Source organism: Odocoileus virginianus, chromosome 11 (genome assembly GCF_023699985.2).
Source record: "Odocoileus virginianus isolate 20LAN1187 ecotype Illinois chromosome 11, Ovbor_1.2, whole genome shotgun sequence".
Classification (NCBI taxonomy): domain Eukaryota; kingdom Metazoa; phylum Chordata; class Mammalia; order Artiodactyla; family Cervidae; genus Odocoileus; species Odocoileus virginianus.
In genome coordinates, this window is record NC_069684.1 from 46,259,458 (window position 1) to 46,279,713 (window position 20,256).

The 20,256-nt window shown below is 36.2% G+C and overlaps 1 protein-coding gene and 1 non-coding gene across 6 annotated transcripts in view; both read left to right on the top strand.

Annotated features, from left to right (window-relative positions):
• CATSPERE (catsper channel auxiliary subunit epsilon) overlaps positions 1–20,256 on the top strand; it is a 150,294-nt gene that overhangs the window by 60,375 nt on the left and 69,663 nt on the right. For 4 of the 5 annotated variants that reach the window (XM_070474396.1, XM_070474395.1, XM_070474397.1 and 1 more), the window contains one exon: positions 9,023–9,129. The exons of the other annotated variant lie outside the window; for it this stretch is intronic. In XM_070474396.1, coding sequence (XP_070330497.1) covers positions 9,023–9,129 — 107 coding nt within the window. The remainder of the gene's footprint in view (positions 1–9,022; positions 9,130–20,256) is intronic. 5 annotated transcript variants of the gene reach the window in all.
• Positions 5,832–5,938, top strand: LOC139037628 (U6 spliceosomal RNA). Its single transcript, XR_011490503.1, has one exon. It is a non-coding gene; the product is annotated as a U6 spliceosomal RNA (small nuclear RNA).

A 20,256-nucleotide genomic window follows, 5' to 3' on the forward strand; every position in this document is an offset into this window, starting at 1 on the left:
AGTGGTAAAGAATCCACCTGCCAATGCAAGAGATGAAAGAGACACAGGTTTGATCCCTGGGTCAAGAAGAGCCCCTGGAGAAGAAAATGGCAACCTGCTCCAGTATTCTTGTCTGGAAAATCCCAGGGACACAGGAGCCTGGTGGGCTATAGTCCACGGGGTTGCAAAGAGTCAGACACCACTGAGCATGCATGCATGATCCAATATTTTTGCCTGGAAAATTCCATGGACAGAGGAGCCTGGTGAGGTACAGCCAATGAAGCCACATAAAGTTGGACATGACTGAGTGACTGAGCACACAACAACAGAGAACCTAAATATAGAAGAAAATACTGACAGATTGAAATGGAAAAATTAATAGCAATACAATAATAGTAGAAGTCTTAAATACCCTACTTTCAATAATGGCCAGAACATGTAGACAGAAAAGCAGTTTTTAAAAAAACAGCTGACTTGAACAAAACAATACACCACTTAGACCTAATGGATGTATATAGAACTTTCTGTTCACTAGCAGAAGAATACAGTTCTTCTCAAGTGCATATTCTCCAGGATAGATCACATGTTAGGCCATAAAATGACTTTTAAGTCTTAAAATTAATGTATTTTTAAATTTATTTTTACAAATGAGACTTATAGTTGCATTTATTGGAGTTAACATTGGTGAAGACCATCAGTTCAGTTCAGTCGCTCAGTCGTGTCCAACTCTGCGACCCCCTGAATTGCAGCACGCCAGGCCTCCCTGTCCATCACAAACTCTCGGAGTTTACTCAAACTCGTGTCCATCAAGTCGGTGATGCCATTCAGCCATCTCATCCTCTGTCATCCCCTTCTCCTGCCCCCAATTCCTCCCAACATCAGGGTCTTTTCCATTGAGTTAACTCTTCACATGAGGTGGCCAAAGTACTGGAGTTTCAGCTTCAGTATCAGTCCTTCCAATGAACACTCAGGAGTGATCTCCTTCAGGATGGACTGGTTGCAGTCCAAGGGTCTCTCAAGAGTCTTCTCCAACACCACAATTCAAAGGCATCAATTTTTCGGTGCTCAGCTATAGGGGTTCTTAAATGAGAAGGCTTTGGAGGTCCATGATGATAGTGAGAGCTGCTGGGGTCCCCTTCTTTATTTTCACCCATGGGAAGTTGCAGCTAATGGGCTTCTTCTTGGTCTTGAGCTGTACTGGCCTGGGGGTTGGAATAATGTTGATAAAATGCTTTCTACACTTTCTATGCAGCACCCTCAGTTTTTGTGCTACATTGAGTTGTTGAAACTTCTTAACTGTACTTTAAAACTCTCCCAGGACCATTTTCATCTATGGATAGTTATTAAATTGTGGTTTTGTAGGAGGACTTCCTAGTCTACCATCTTGCTGAGGTCACTCCTCTTTTCTTTTTTTTAATAGTAGCCATCTTAATGAATTTGAAGTGGTATCCCATAATGGTTTTGAATTTTCCTAGTAATTAGCAATGTTGACCATCTTTTTACGTGCTTATTGTCTATTGATATAATCTTCTCTGGAAAGATGTCTATCAAGTCCTCTGCCTATTTTAAAAACTGGGTTGTTTTGGTCATTGTTGAGTTTTAGAGTAGTTCATATGTCTGGATATTGTTAACTGCCTATCATAGATGTTATTTGCAAATATTTTTGCTATGCAAAATTTTAAAATTTTGGTGAAGTGCAGTTTGTCTGTTTTTTCTTTGTTGCTTATGCCTTTGGAGTCATATCCATGAAATCATTGCCAAATTCAGTGTCATGAAGCTTTTTTCCTATTTTCTTCTAAATGTTTGATGGTGTTAGCTCTTATGTTCTAGAAATGAAATATTGATATATCCAACAACTTGGACAGATGCTGAGTTTAAAAGCCAATTTTAAAGTGCCACATACTGTATGATGCCATTTGTTTAACCTTTTATATAAATGATGACAAAATTGTAGTAACTGAAAACAGATAAGTGATGTCAAAAAGTTCGAGTTGGTGGGCAGTTGTGGTTCTTAAGGGATAACATAAGGAAGTTTCTTCTTTGGGAAGGAATAGTTCTATATTACGAGTGTGGTGATGGTTACATGAATCTTCACATGTGATAAAATCTCACAGAACCATACTCAATGAGTGCCTATTTAAAAAATGGTGAAATCTAAATAAGGTCTCTTCCAATCCCAAAGAAAGGCAATGCCAAAGATTGCTCAGACTTCTGCACAATTGCATTCATCTCACACACTAGTAAAGTAATCCTCAAAATTTTCCAAGCCAGGCTTCAACAGTATGTGAACCATGAACTTCCAGATGTTCAAGCTGGTTTTAAAAAGGGCAGAGGAACCAGAGATCAAATTGCCAGCATCTGCTGGATCACTGAAAAAGCAAGAGAGTTCCAGAAAAACATCTATTTCTGCTTTATTGACTATACCAAAGCCTTTGTGTGGACCACAACAAATTCTGGAAAATTCTTAAAGAGATGGGAATACCAGACCACCTAACTTGCCTCTTGAGAAACCTGTATGCAGGTCAGGAAGCAACAGTTAGAACTGGACATGGAACAACAGACTGCATCCAAATAGGAAAGGAGTACGTCAAGGCTGTATATTATCACCCTATTTATTTAATTTATATGCAGAGTACATCATGAGAAACGCTGGGCTGGATGAAGCACAAGCTGGAATCAAGATTGCCAGGAGAAATAGCAATAACCTCAGATATGCAGATGACACCACTCTTAATGGCAGAAAGTGAAAAAGAACTAAAGAGCCTCTTGATGAAAGTGAAAGAGGAGAGTGTAAAAGTTGACTTAAAGCTCAACATTCAGAAAACTAAGATCATGGCATCTGGTCCCATCACTTCATGGGCAATAGATGGGGAAACAGTAGAAACAGTGACAGACTGTATTTTGTGGGGCTCCAAAATCACTGCAGATGGTGACTGCAGCCATGAAATTAAAAGGCGCTTACTCCTTGGAAGAAAAGTTATGACCAACCTAGACAGCATATTAAAAAGCAGAGACATTACTTTACCAACAAAGGTCCATCTTGTCAAGGCTATGGCTTTTCCAGTAGTCATGTATGGATGTGAGAGTTGGACTGTAAAGACAGCTGAGCACCAAAGAACTGATGTTTTTGAACTGTGGTGTTGGAGAAGACTGTTGAGAGTCCCTTGGACTGCACAGAGATCCAACCAGTCCATCCTAAAGGAAATTAATCCTGAATATTCATTGGAAGCACTGATGCTGAAGCTGAAACTCTAATACTTTGGCTACCTGATGCAAATAACTGACTCACTGGAAAAGACTCTGATGCTGGGAAAGATTGAAGCAGGATAGAAAGGGATGACAGTGGGTGAGATGGTTGGATGGCATCACCAACTGAGTGGAGGTGAGTTTGAGTAAACTCCGGGAGTTGGTGATAGACAGAGAAAACCTGGCGTGCTGCAGTCCATGGGGTTGCAAAGAGTCGGACACAACTGAGTGACTGAACTGAACTAAGTTATAGTGTTATATCAATATCAATTTCTAGGCTTTGACAATGCACTAAGATTATGTAAGTAGTTGTCATTAGGGAAAGCTGACTCAGTTCTTGGGAGTGAAATTGTTTCAAAATAAAATAGTTAAAATTTTATTTAAAAATTCCTTTAGTATTTGCTCATTGTACAGAGAATAAAATTCAAACTATTTTCCAAAGCCTACAATGCTTAGCATGATGTGGCCCCTACCTATCTTTTCTAACGTTTCCTGTATTAGTCTCTCTTTTACTTACTGTAATCTAGCCATTATCTTCCTTTTAATTCTTAAAATATAATAATTCCTCTTCTACTTCCGAGCCTTTGTAACTGTTGTTAATTCTGTCTTTAATGCTCCTTTCACAGTTGTGGGAAAGCTTTACTCTCCTCTGGGTGGTGAGACTATTTTCTCCTTTATTTATTGAACAAATGTTTATAAATGCTGGTTTGGGAAGCAAAGCCTTGAGGCAGTAGTTCAGTTTTGGACATACTGATTTGAAGTGCTTACAAGCCAAGAGAGAAACAAGCCCTCAAAAGGGCAGATTAGTTCAATGTTTCAAATGCTGCTGACAAACCAAGTGAGAAAAAAAAAGATATTTATTAAATTTCGCTGTATGTATAACCATTAGAGTGCCATGACATGCCTGCTGCTCAGTCGTGCCTGACTCTTTGCGACCCCATGGACTTTAGTCTGCCAGGCTCCTCTGTTCATGGAACTTTACAGGCAAGAATAGTGGAGAAGGTTGCCATTTCCTACTCCAGCAGACCATATACTGACGTTATAAAGAAGAATACTTTTTTAAAAAGGATAAAAAGTTTGACAGTAAATAGTGAAATTTGCTAGTTAAAATTAATAGTAATAAAATAAATTAGCATAGTCCTTTGAGAAATAATTTTTTTCTAATTATATCAAGATTGTTTTAAAGTGTTCATAATTTTTGATCCAATAATCACATTTTCAATAATAATCTAATCAAAAGAAATAGTTATAAAGTAGAAAAGACTGTATCTAATAATGTCCATGGCATTAATATTTACAAAAATGAAAAAAATAAAGCTACATAAATGTTCAATATGGGAGTATTAAGTAAGTAATGATAATTCACTCAACAGAGTGTTATACTACAATTTGAAATGATGTTTATATTACAAATAGTTGAGAAAAAGAGAGAAGTGAAAGGCAAAGAAGAAAAAAAAGATTTACCCAGCTGAATGCAGAGTTCCAGAGAAGAGCAAGGAGAGTTTACAAAGCCTTCTTAAGTGAACAATGCAAAGAGATAGAGGAAAACAACAGAATGGGAAAGACTAGGAATCATTTCAAGAAAATTGGAGATACCAAGAGAACATTTCATGCAAGATAGGCACAATAAAGGACAGAAACAGCAAGGACCTAACAGAAGCAGAAGATAATAAGAAGAAGTGGCAAGAATATACAGAAGAATTGTACAAAATAGGTCTTAATGACTCCAATAACCATGATGGTGTGGCCAGTCATCTAGAGCCAGACATTCTGGAGTGTGAAGTGAAATGGGCCTTAAGAAGCACTACTGTGGATAAAGCTAGTGGAGATGATGGAATTCCAGCTGATCTATTTCAAATCCTAACATATGATGCTGTTCAAGTGCTGCACTCAATATGCCAGCAAATTTGGAAAACTGAGCAGTAGCCACAGGACTGGAAAAGGTCAGTTTTCATTCCAATCCCAAAGAAGGGCAATGCCAAAGAATTTTCAAATTATCATTCAGTTGCACTGATTTCACATTAGCAAGATTATGCTCAAAATCCTTCAAACCTAGGCTTCAACAGGACATGAACGGAAAACTTACAGATGTACAGGCTGGATTTCGAAAAAGACAGAGGAACCAGAGATCAAATTGTCAACATCTACTGGATCATAGAAAAAGTAAGAGAATTCAAAAAAAGCATCTATTTCCACTTCACTGACTACACTGAAGCCTTTGACTGTGGATCATAACAAACTGTGGGAAATTCTTAGAGACAGGAATACCAGACCACCTTACCTGTCCTCTGAGAAACTTGTATGCAGGACAAGAAGCAACAGTTAGAACCTGACATGGAACAATGAACTTGTTCAAAACTGGGAAAGCAGTACATCAAGGCTGTACACTGTCAATCTGCTTATTTAACTTATATGCAGAGTACATCATGCAAAATGCTGGGCTGGATGAAGCACAAGCTGGAATTAAGATTGCCGGGAGAAATGGCAATAACCTCAGATATGCAGATAACACCACCCTTACGGCAGAAAGCAAAGAAGAACTAAAGAGCCTCTTGATGAAAGTGAAAGAGGAGAGTGACAAAGTTGGCTTAAAACTCAACATTCAAGTGCTCGCTTCGGCAGCACACATACTAAAACTGGAACGATACAGAGAAGATTAGCATGGCCCCTGTGCAAGGATGATACGCAAATTCGTGAAGCGTTCCATATTTTTACTTAAAAGCTCTTGCACAACAAAGGAAACTATAAGCAAGGTGAAAAGACAGCCCTCAGATTGGGAGAAAATAATAGCAAATGAAGCAACAGACAAAGGATTAATCTCAAAAATATACAAGCAACTCCTGCAGCTCAATTCCAGAAAAATAAATGACCCAATCAAAAAATGGGCCAAAGAACTAAACAGACATTTCTCCAAGGAAGACATACGGATGGCAAAAAAACACATGAAAAGATGCTCAACATCACTCATTATCAGAGAAATGCAAATCAAAACCACAATGAGGTACCATTACACGCCAGTCAGGATGGCTGCTATCCAAAAGTCTACAAGCAATAAATGCTGGAGAGGGTGTGGAGAAAAGGGAACCCTCTTACACTGTTGATGGGAATGCAAATTAGTACAGCCACTATGGAAAACAGTGTGGAGATTCCTTAAAAAGCTGGAAATAGATCTGCCATATGACCCAGCAATACCACTTCTAGGCATACACACTGAGGAAACCAGATCCAAAAGAGACACGTGCACCCCAATGTTCATCGCAGCACTGTTTATAATAGCCAGGACATGGAAGCAACCCAGATGCCCATCAGCAGACGAATGGATGAGGAAGCTGTGGTACATATACACCATGGAATATTGCTCAGCCATTAAAAAGAATTCATTTGAATCAGTTCTAATGAGATGGGTGAAACTGGAGCCCATTATACAGAGCGAAGTAAGTCAGAAAGATAAAGACCATTACAGTATACTAACACATATATGGAATTTAGAAAGATGGTAACGATAACCCTATATGCAAAAAAAGAAAAAGAGACTCAGATGTATAGAACAGACTTGTGGACTCTGTGGGAGAAGGCGACGGTGGGATGTTTCAAGAGCACAGCATCAAAACATGTATATCTAGGGTGAAACAGATCACCAGCCCAGGTTGGATGCATGAGACAAGTGCTCAGGCCTGGTGCACTGGGAAGACCCAGAGGGATGGGGTGGAGAGGGAGGTGGGAGGGGGGACCGAGATGGGGAATACATGTAAATCCATGGCTAATTCATTTCAGTGTATGATAAAAACCACTGCAATGTTGTAAAGTAATTAGCCTCCAACTAATAAAAATAAATGGAAAAAAAAATAAAAAAAATAAACAAAACTCAACATTCAGAAAACTAAGATCATGGCATCTGGTCCCATCACTTCATGGCAAACAGATAGGGAAACAGTGACAGATTTTATTTTCTTGGGCTTCAAAATCACTGCAAATGGTTACTGCAGTCATGAAATTAAAAGACACTTGCTCCTTGGAAGAAAAGCTATGACAAACCCAGAGAATTAAAAAGCAAAGATATCACTTTGACAACAAAGGTTCATCTAGTCAAAGCTTTCGTTTTTCCAGTAGACATCTATGGATGTGAGAGCTGAACCATAAAGAAGGCTGAGTGCTGAAGAATTGATGCTTTTGAACTGTGGTGCTGGAGAAGACTCTTGAGAGTCCCTTGGACTGCAAGGAGATCCAACCAGTCCATCCTAAAGGAAATCAACCATTAATGTCCATTGGAAGGACTGATGCTGAAGCTGAAGCTCCGATACTTTGGCCACCCGATGTGAAGAACCGACTCATTGGAAAAGACCCTAATGCTAGGAAAAATTGAGAGCAGGAGGAGAAGGGGGTGACAGAGAATGAGGTGGTTGGATGGCATCACTGACTCAATGGACATGTGTTTGACCAAACTCTGGGAGATAGTGATGGACAGGAAAGCCTGGCATGCTGCATTTCATGGGGTTGCAAAGAGTCGGACGTGACTTAGGGACTGAGCAGCAACAGTGGACTTTAGATTATATAGCGTGACTACATAGCAGTAACCCACATTTGGTAAACCTTAAGAAAATATCCTAAATATTGGAAAAAAGAAAATATCCTAAATGTGTTTTTTATCCTTTTGATGATTCCTTTGTGGTAATGTTTTTCTATACTTATAAAATTATCTTTGATGACCATGAATTGTCCTCTTAGTGGAGAAACATACATTCTTAAGCTTGTTTACATAGTTGTCTCAACTTCTCTTAGTCTGTCCTTTTTTCTGTCATCTTGTTGTATAGGTTGTTTGTTGTATTTTATTTCCATCTTATTCTATGCCACATTAAGAATGCTCATTTTACTCTTTTCTTTTGCAGTTATATGAAAGATAGTTGTATTTAAAATTCTGAATAGTGAATAAGACTTTTAGAAACAAAATAAAAAGATCTATTATTTATCAATTATTTACCAGAAAAATCTATTTTTCTCCATCAAAATCTCTAAATGTATATTCTTCAGGGAAGCCTTCCTGAAGACCACCATTCCTATTCTTAAAACATGGGTTAAATTCTTCTATTAGACAATCCCATAGTCCCAATGATTATACCCTTAGTGATACTCATTACAGCAATCTCAAAAGTTTCTTTGTGGGTGGTTGACATATTTCTAGGAAATTAAACAGGAGCATTATTGGAGGAGTCTAGACTAGCCCTATCTGAATTTGCATTCTACAGATTCCCCATAATGTAACTGTTGCCTGTATTCTTAAAAAACTTTATTAGGGATAATTCCAGTCAATTCAATAGCTCCTTAAATCTCATCAGAAAAAGAGGGGGCATGTCAGATCTATCTTTATCTTAATAGAATTTTTCTTAGAGCTTCCAGATATATTTGAAATATGCTTTCTAAAGGATATGTTGTTTTGAAGTCAGGCTTATATATAAATAATCCTAAAGATTAGTTTTAGAAACTCCATTACATATTTCATTGATATTAAACTAAGAGTATTTATTTAAGAGCCTCCATAATCTCAGTTTATTCAAGACTCTGCATAGTATTTTCAACATGTTATAAATTATATTATGATATTTATAATTCATAAAGTTCTACTGGGGAGGAGACTATATAGTAGGGAAAAAATAAAGCTGAATCTTGAGAGTGTGGTAAATTTATAAATGTAAGCAATGTCTTAACTAAAATAGTAAATTTAATATATCATGGTGTAATTTCAGGATAACTTTGGCTATGAGAAGAGTAAGAGAGGAAACTTTTTTTTTTTTTTTTACAGAATTCCATAGTAATTAGCAAGCAGTTGGCTGCTTTGGGACAGATGCCTGTCATATATACAATTCTGAAGAGAAAAGTTTATTTTCCACAAGAAAGAATAAAGGATGGGTATTTAATTTTTAAATTTAAGATATGAAATTTATCTTTAAAATTAAGTAAAATTATTATCAGAAACTTCAAGATATTTAAAAACCTTAGTGGAATTTCATGGAGTATCTTATATGTAATTTCTAAGTAGCTTCTTTTAACACATAAAGATTGTGATAATCAGAACTGGTTACCAACCCAGAAAATACCAGTCACAGTCCTGGATTAGGCTCACAATTTGTTTAAATAACTAAAGGTCAATGAAAGAGTCTCATTCAGGATAGTAGCAAATCTTGAAAATACTGCAAAATGTTTTCTGCTGGTTCTTTAAAATGAGCCACGGTGGTATGACTGATAGTACAGTTATTACCATAATTTCAGTGCAGGGGCATACACACAAACACACATCTGGAAAGTAAAACTGGTTATTGTTAAAGTTAGTAGGTGATCATGGGGATTAAACAAACTTTTTGAAATTTTATTTTACTGAAGTATAGTTGGTTTACAATGTTGTGTTAATTTCTACTGTATAGCAAAGTGATTCAGTTATACACACACACACACACACACACACACATTCTTTTCATGTTCTTTTCCATTATGGTTTTTCAGAAGCTGAATATAATTCCCTGTGCTATGCAATAGGACCTTGTTGTTTATCCATCCTATATATACTAGTTTGCATCTGTTAATCTCAACCTCCCAATCTATGCCTCCTCATTCCTCCCTTCCTTGGCAACTACAAGACTGTTTTTTATGGCTGTAAGTCTGTTTCTATTTTGTAGATAAGTTCATTTGTGTCATATTTTAGATTGCACATATAAGTGATAGCATATGGCATTTATATTTCTCTTTCTGATTTACTTCACTTAGTATGATAATATCTAGGTCCATTCATGTTGCTGCAAATGGCCTTATTACATTCTTTTTTATGACTTAATAATATTCCACCATGCATATATGCCATACCTTCTTTATCTGTTGATGGACACTTATGTTGTTGCCATGTCTTAGCTATTGTAAATAGTGCTTCAGTGAACACTGGGATGCGTGTATCTTTTCAAACTACAGTTTTGTCCAGATATATGCCCAGGAGTGGGATTGCAGGGTCATATTGTAACTATTTTTAGTTTCTTGAGGAACCTTCATACTGATTTTCATAGTGGCTGCACCAATTTACATTCCTACCAACAGTGTAGGAGGGTTCCCTTTTCTCCATACCATCTCCAGCATTTATTATTTATAGACATTTTTAATGATGGCCACTCTGACTGGTTTGAGGTGATACTTCATTGTACTTTTGATTTGCATTTCCATAATAATTAGCAATAATGAGCATCTTTTCATGTGTTTATTAGCCATCTGTATGTTTTCTTTGGAGAAATGTCTGTTTGGATCTTCTGCCCACCTTTTGATTGGGTTGTTCAGGGTTTTTTGCTATCAAGTTGTATGAGCTATTTATAGATTTTGGAACTTAATCTCATGTGAGTCACATAATCTGAAAATATTTTTCCCCAGTCTGTAAGTTGTCTTTTCATTTTGTTTATGGTTTCCTTTGCTATACAAAGGCTTGTAAGTTTGATTAGGTCCCACTTGTTTATTTTTGCTTTTATTTCTACTGCCTTGGAAGACTGACCTAAGAAAACACTGGTACAATTTATGTCAGGGAATGTTTTGCCTATGTTCTCATCTAACAGTTTTATGATGAAATGTTTTAAAGTCTTTAAGCCACTTTGAGTTTATTTTTGTATATATTGTGAGGATTTGTTCTAACTTCATTGATTTATATGCAGAAAGCCAGCCTTCTATAATCAATCAAGCACCTAGGCTTGATTGATAATCCAAGGCTGTATATTTTCACCCTGCTTATTTAACTTATATGCAGAGTACATCATGAGAAATGCCAGACTGGATGAAGCACAAGCTGAAATCAAGATTGCCAGGAGAAATAGCAATAACCTCAGATATGCAGATAACACCACCCTTATGGCAGAAAGTAAAGAACTAAAGAGCCTCTTGATGAAAGTGAAAGAGGAGAGTGACAAAGTTGGCTTAAAACTCAACCTTCAGAAAACTAAGATCATGGCATCTGGTCCCATCCCTTCATGGCAAATAGATGGGGAAACAGTGGAAACAGTGACAGACTTTAATTTTTTGGGCTCCATAATCACTGCAGATGGTGACTGCATCCATGAAATTAAAAGATGCTTAGTCCTTGGAAGAAAAGTTATGACCAACCTAGACAGCATATTAAAAAGCAGAGACATCACTTTGCCAATAAAGGTCTATCTGGTTAAGGCTGTGGTTTTTCCAGTAGTCATGTATGAATGTGAGAGTTGGACTATAAAGAAAGCTGAGCACGAAAGAACTGATGCTTTTGAACTGTGGTGTTGCAAAAGACTCTTGAGAGTTCTTGGACTGCCAGGAGATCCAATCAGTCCCTCCTAAAAGAAATCAGTCCTGAATATTCATTGGAAGGAGTGATGCTGAAGCTGAAACTCCAATACTTTGGCCACCTGATACGAAGAACTGACTCATTGGAAAAGACCCTGATGCTGGAAAGATTGAAGGCAGGAGGAGAAGGGGATGACAGTGGATGAGATGGTTGGAATGCATCACTGACTCAATGGACATGAGTTTGAGCAAGCTCCAGGAGTTGGTGATAGACAGGGAAGCCTGGCGTGCTACAGTTCATGGGGTCACAAAGAGTCAGACACAACTGAGTGGCTGAACCAAATTGAACTGAGGCAATGGACAAGGTGCTTATAACTAAAAGATGTAGTACTTCTAGACAACAACCTTATAGTTTAGTGTGGGAGACAGTAAACAAACAGATGCTGTGATAGAAGGGAACCCAAGGTGAAGCGGAATATATAGAAGGTACACCAACTAAGGCTTGGAAGATGCACTAAGGCTCAGAGAGGACTTTCCTAAAGAGGTGACATCTGCATTATTGAAAGAAAATAAAAGTCAGCCAATTGAAGGAGCCTTTCAAACAGTGGGGCAACATATAGGAGGGCCTTCAAACAGAGACCTGAGAGAGCAGATTCATTCTAGGAGATCAAAGTTCAATTCATGTTTAAAGTAAAGGGTGATTTTAGAACATGCTTAAACAATTTAGAAGATGCATCAACTTAAAATAGACTGCTCTGTACATAGGTTGTTATATAAGAACCTCATGGTAACCACAAACCAAAAACCAATAGAGTCACCAAAAATAAAGGGAAAGGAATGCAGGTATTGCACTAAAGTCATCAAAATACAAGGAGAGATAGTAAGAGAAGAAAGTAACAGAGAACAACAGCAGCAAAAGTAACCAGAAGACAGTTAACAAAATGGCATATATATCAATGCCATTTTGTCTGTAAGTACATTTATATCAATAATTACTTCAAATGTAAATGAACTAAATGCTCCCATCAAAAGGTATAGGGTGATTGAATGGATTGAAAAACAAGACCCATTTACATGCTGCCTATAACAGACTCACTTCAGATCCAAAAACATACACACAGACTGCAAGTGAAAGGGTGGAGAAAGATAACAGGCATACCTTATTTTATTGTGCTTTACTTTATAATTGAAGGCTTTTGGCAACTCTGCATCTGTCAATACTATCAGTACCATTTTTTATAACAACATTTGTTCATTTTGTGTCTCTGTGCCACATTTTGTAATTCTTGCAATATTTAAAACTTTTTGTTATTATTTATATTATTATATTATATTTTATGTAATAATAATATTAATGACTACAGCCATGAAATTAGAAGATGCTTGCTTCTTGGAAGGAAAGCTATGACAAGTCTGGACAGAAGACAGCATATTAAAAAGCAGAGACATCACTTTGCTGACAAAGGTCCATATAGTCAAAGCTGTGGTCTTTCCAGTAGTCATGTATGGATGTGAGAGTTGGACCATAAGGAAGACAGAGTGCCGAAGAATTGATGCTTTTGAACTGTGGTGCTGGAGAAGACTCTTGGGAGTCCCTTGGACATTGAGGAGATCAAACCAATCAATCCTGAAGGAAATCAACCCTGAATATTCATTAGAAGGACTGATGCTGAAGCTCCAATACTTTGGCCACCTGTGCAAAGTGCCTGATGCTGAGAAAGATTGAGGGCAAGAGGAGAAGGGGGCAACAGAGGATGAGATGGTTGGATGGCATCACAGACTCAGTGGGCGTGAGTTTGAGCAAACTCTAGGAGATAGGGAGAGGGAAGCCTGGTGTGCTGCAGTCCATGGGGTCACAAAGAGTCAGACATTACTTTGTGACTGAAGAACAATAAATATTAATGGTGGTCTGTGATCCGTGATCTTTGATACTACTATTGCAAAATGATCACAATTACTGAAGATTCAAATTTTGGTTAGTATTTTTTACCAATGTAGTCTTTTTGATAAAGGTATATACCTTTTTCTTTCAGATAATGCACTTGGACACTCAGTAGACTACAGCATGTACACATAATATTTCTATGCACTGGGAAAAAAAACAATCATGTGACTTGCTTTACTGCAATATGTGCTTTATGTGATGGTCTGGAACTGAACCCATAATATCACGAAAGATTGCCTGTATTCCATGAAAATGAAAGCAAAAATATAACTGGGGTAACAATATTTATATTGAACAAAATAGACTTTAACATGAGCTGTAACAAAAGACAAATTGGAACATTAATAATGATAAAGAGATCAATCCAAGAATATATAACACTTGTAAATATATAAGCACCCAATGTAGGAATACCTAAATACATAAAGGAAATATTAACAGACATAACAGGAGAAGTTGACAGTAATACAATAACAACAGGGTCCTTTAAACCCCACTTATATTAATCGACAGATTATCTATACAGAAAACCAATAAGGAACACTGGCATTAAATGACACTTTAGAACAGATGACCCTATGAGATGCATACAGAACATTTCACCCCAAAACATCAGAATACACATTCTTTTAGATACATATGGAATATTCTCCAGGATAGGTTATATCTAAGAACACAAAATGAGTCTCAATAAATTTAAAAAGATTGAAATCATATCACACATTTTTTCCTATCATAATGGTGTGAGACTAGAAATCAGCTACAAGAAGAAACTAGGTAAAAGCACAAGCACATGGAGTCTATACAACCTTTGGTTGTCATTGTAAATATCAAAAAGAAAATAACTAACACATTGAGACAAATGGAAGTGGAAATATAACATTCTAAAGTCCATGGGATGCAACAAAGGCAATTCTAAGAGAGACGCTTATAGCAATACAGGTTACATCAGGAAAGAAGAAAATTATAAACAATCTAAACTTATACCTAAAGGAACTAGAAAAAGAAGAATAAACAAAGTCCAAAGTTAGTAGAAGGAAAGAAATCATGAAATCAGAGTGGAAACAAATGAAACAAAGACGGAAAGAGGGAAGGAAGGGTGAATGGAGAGTTTGTTCTTTGAAAAGATAAACAAAGTTGATAAAACATTAGCCAGACACATCAAGAAAAAAGAAATTTGGCGCAGGTAGATAAACTCAGAAGTGAAAGAGAGGTTACAATGGATACCACAGAAATACAAAATATAAGAAATTACTTATGAAAAATAATACACCAACACATAGGACAAACCAGGGAAATGGAAGGATCCCTAGAAACATACAATCTTCTAAGACTGAATCTGGAAGAAATAGAAAATCTGCACAGACCAATTATTAGTAACTAAATTGAATCAGAAATCAAAAAATTCTAACCAACCAAAGTCCAGGACTAGATGCCTTTACAGGTGAATTCTACTGAACATTTAATGAAGACTTAATAACTATTCTTCTTAAACTATCCCCCAAAAAACTGAACAGGAACTCATTCTATGAGGCTGGCATCACCTTGTTACTAAAACCAGACATAGACACTACAAAGAAGAAAATTACAAGCCAGTACCACTAATGAACACAGATGCAAAGTTACTCAACAAAATATTAACAAACCAAATTCAACAATTCATTAAATAAAATCATATACCATGATCAAGTGAGATTTATCCCAGGGAAAGAAGGGTGAATCATAATCCACAAATCAATCACTGTGATACACCACATTAACTAAATAAAAGATAAAAATCATGTGATCATCTCAATAGATGCACAAAAAAACTTTTCACAAATTCAACATCCATTTATGATAAAGGCTGTCAACAAAGTGCGTACAAAGGAAATGTGTGTGTGCTCAGTCTTAGTTGTGTCCAACTCTTTATGACCCTGTGGACTGTAGTCTGCCAGGCTCCTCTGTCCATGGGATTCTCCAGGCAAGAATACTGGAGTGGGTTGCCATTTCGTCCTCCAGGGGATATTCTAACCCAAGGATCAAACCTATGTCTCCTGCATTGGCAGGCAGATTCTTTACCACTGAGCCACCTAGGAAGCCCAAATGAACATATCTGAACATAAAAAAGGCCACATATGACAAACCCACAGCTAATATTATACTCAATGGTGAAAGGCTGAAAGCATTTCCCTATGATCAGAAACAAGACAAGGATGTCCACTCTCTCCACTTTCATCAACATAGTATAAAAATTTTCATCCACAGCAATCAGACATTAAAAAATAAATAAAATAAATCTATATTGGAAAGGAAAAAGTAAAACTGTTTGCAGATGACATGGTATTATATATTAAAAATCCTATCCATCCTACCAAAATACTATTAGAACTAAAAAAAAAAAGTTGCAGAAAATAAAATTAGCATACATAAATCTGTTGCATTTCTATGTGCTAGTAACAAAACTATGACAGAGAAAAATTAAGAAAGCAATCCCACTTAAAATTGCATCAAAAAGAATAAAATACATAGGAATAAATTTAACCAAGGAGGTTAAAAACCTGTATTCTGAGAAGTATAAGATATTGATAAAGGAAACTGAAGAAGACACAAATAAATAGAAATATAATATTTGCTCATGAACTGGAAAACCTCATATTGTTATATGCCCATACTACCCAAATCAATCTACAGATTCAGTGCAGTTCCTATCAAAATACCAATGGCATTTTTTTTTTAGCAGTGGCATTTCTTACAGAACTAAAATAATCCTAAAACATGTATGAAAATACAATAGATCCTGAATATCCAAGCAATCTTGAGAAAGAAGAACATAGCTGGAGGAATCACAATCTAATTGAAACTATACAACAGCATTATAGTAACAGTAATTTCATAGTTATAGTAATTTAAAAGTATGATACTGGTGCAAAAATAGACACATAGGTCAATGGAACAGAATAGAGAATCCAGAAATATACCCACACTTATATATGGTCAATTAATCTACAGTGAAGAAGACAAGAATATACAATGGAGAAAAGAATAAAACTGGGCCAATTTCTTACACCATATATAAAAATAAACTCAAAATGGATTAAAGACTGAAGTATCACCTCTGGAGGGATGAAACTCCTAGAAGAAAACGTAAGCACTGTGCTCTTTGCTGTTGGTATTGGTAGTGTTTTTCTTGTTTGGTCTCAGGCAAGGACAACAAAAGCAAATATAAACAAATGGATTGCATCAAAAGCTTTTTTTTTTTTTTTTTGGCCAGGGAGGGAAGAGTCATGCCACGCAATTTATAGGATCTTAGTTTCCCCAACCAGGAATTGAATCTGAGTCTATAGCAGTGAAAGCACTGAGTTCTAACCACTTAACTACTTGACCACTAGGTAATTCCCAAACTAAAACACTTTCACACAGAGAAGGACACCATCAGTAAAATGGCAAACTCCTGATTGGAGAGGATATTAGCAAATGTCATATCTAATAAGCTAATATCTAAATGGTGTAACACTTTTGCACAGAAAAAGAAATAATAATATCTAGATTGTATAAAGAAGTCATACAAATCAATATCAAGTAAAATCCAATTTAAAGATGGGAAAATGATGTGAAAAGACATTTCTCCAAAGAATGCATATAAATGACCAATAGACACATGGAAAGATGCTCAGTATGACTAGTACTCAGGGAAATACAAATCAAAAGCCACAGTGAGATACCATCTTTTTGATGATCAAAAAGATAACAAAATAACAAATGTTGGCAAGGATATGGAGAAAAGGGAACCCTGATGCACTCCATTTAATAAATATGTGTTGTACACTCCATGTAGTACATGACCCTAGTAGTCATTTATGGGTATGAGAGTTGAAGGTTGAGTGGCGAAGAATTGATGCTTTTGAACTGTGGTGCTGGAGAAGACGCTTGAGACTCTTGAGAGTCCCTTGGACAGCAAAGAGATCAAACCAGTCAATCCTAAGGGAAATCAACACTGAATAGTCATTGAAAGGACTGATACTAAAGTTGATGCTCCAATACTTTGGCCACCCAATGTGAAGAACCAACTCACTGGAAAAGACGTGATGCTGGGAACGATTGAGGGCAAGAGGAGAGTGGGGCGACAGAGGATGAGGTGGTTGGATGGCATCATGGACTTAATGGACATGAGTTTGAGAAAACTCTGGGAGAGAGTGAAAGACAGGGAAGCCTGGTGTGCTGCAGTCCATGGAGTCACAAAAAGTTGGATACTACTGAGCAACTGAACAACATGCACTCTTGGTGGGAATGTTAATTGGCATAGCCACTATGGAAGAACTTCCTCAAGAAATTAAAAATAGAACTACCACATGATCTAGCAATTCCACTTATGGATATTTGCCCTAAGAAAATAAAAACATTAATTGAAAAGATAGATGTGTTCACTGCAGCATTATTTACAATAGCCAAGATATGGAAGCAACCTAAATATCCATCAGTAGATGAACCGATAAAGATGGGATACACACACAGACACAATGAACTATTACTCAGCCATAAAAAAAAAAATGAAATCCTGCTATTTACAACATGGATGGACCTAGAGAGTATTATGCTAAATGAATTAGGTCAGACAAAGAAAGAAAAATACTGTATGATCTCACTTGTATGTGCAATCTAAAAGTCAAACAATTTAGTGGAGCAATCCACACTGTGTGTCTCAGAAAAAAATAAAAATAAAATAAAAGTCAAACAAAGTAAAATAGAAACAGACATAGTTACAGAGAACAAACCGGTGGCTGCCAGCGGGTGGGAGGTGTGGGGACTTTGATGAAATAAGCGAAAGGAATTAAGAGGTACAAACCTGTAATTACACAATAGTTCACAGGGATATAATATACAGTATAGGAATATAACAGTAATACTGTAATAATTTTGTATGGTAACAGATGATTACTAAATTTATCATGGTGATCACTGTGTTATTACTTTGATTGTCAAATCACTATGTTGTACACCTAAAATGAACATAATATTGTATGTCAACTGTACTTTAATAAAATAAAATAAGTATATGGGGAACTAATTAAAAAAAGAAATTCAACTTCATGGTAACTAATACAGAATAAGTATAGATTTAACTTAGTTTTTTGGCAACATGTATATCAGTTGGGTTTCACAATTAATTCAGCAAATCTTTGTTGTACATCTACAAATCAAGCTACAATTAGACACTAGGAGTACAGTCAAGGTCCCTACCTTCTATATTCAAATTTTAAGTGGGAATTCAAGAATTCAAATTATTCTAACATGGGAAATGGATAATTAACAAGTAAATATGTAAATAACATAATGTATTAAGAACTATGAAAAACTATACTAAATGATAATACAGAGAGAAATATATTTAGATACCATCTTAGAGGTGGCATTGAGTTGAGATAAAAAGGTTTGTATGAACCAGAAATGTGAAAAAATGTGGAAAGACTAATCTACATTCTTAAAAAGGAAAAAAGATTAGTGATGGAGCAGATACATAAACAATTATAGACCAATACATCTGAAAACGTAAAGAAAAAACATTCTAGAAAATACAGTTTTTCAAACATGACTCAAAAGGAAATACAGGAGTTGAGCAATATTTTAACTATGAAGAAACTTAATCAGTATTTAGCAATCTTTAAGGAGGGTGAGAGAGCACTGGCTCAGAAAATTTCAATCCTAACTTGCAAAATGAAGTTACCAAGTTTGCATATGCCAATTCAGGCAAAGTATATATGAGAAAGAAAACTTATATGCTGATGTCATTTATGAACCTAGATGCAAAACTCTGAATAAAATATTAGCAAAATAAATCCAATAATACATGAAAAGAGAAATGCCATATAGTCAAGTTGGTTTATACCAGAAGTGCAAGGTTAGTATAATATTTTAAATGTTTTAACATAATTTATTACATTAATAAAGGAGAAAACTGCATGTCATCTCAGTAGGGACAGAGTAAAGCTTTATTTTAATTTTACCTCATATCATATATTACTTACCTCATGAAAGTGAAAGTGAAAGTCGCTTATTCGAGTCCGACTCTTTGCGACCCCATGGACTTAGTCCATGGAATTCTCCTGGCCAGAATACTGGAGTGGGTAGCCTTTCCCTTCTCCAGAGAATCTTCCCAACCCAGAGATTGAACCCAAGTTTCCCACATTTCAAGAGGATTCTTTACCAGCTGAGCACAAGGGAAGCCCAAGAATACTGGAGTGGGTAGCCTATCCCTTCTCCAGCAGATCTTCCTGACCCAGGCCTTGAACCGGGGTCTCCTGCATTGCAGGCAGATTCTTTTCCAACTGAGCTATCAGGGAAGCTCAGTACTTACCTCATATCATACATTAAAATAATCTCAGATTAACAATAATTATGATAATAATAAAACAACTTCAAAAGACATGTATGTGAAAGGCTAAGCTGAAAATTTTAGAAAGAGATAGGATAATATCTTTATTGCCTCAGGATAGAAAATAATTTCTATGATTAATAAAAGTATCTCAAATTATAAAATCAAAGATTTGATAAACACTCATTAATAGGAACATGAAGTGATGTTTCACTTTATTGATAATTAGAGAAAAATATTAATAGCCCAAAGAGGACCATTTTACACACAGAGACTGATAAATATGTTAACATTTTGTAATGTTATTAATGAAAACATATCAGTCTATTCAGGCTTCTGTAACAAAATACCACAAGCTGGGTGACTTATAACAACAGAAGCTTATTTTTCACAGTTCTGGAGGCTGGAAATCTGAAATCAGGATGCCAGTATGGTTGATCGAGGGCCCTCTTTTGGG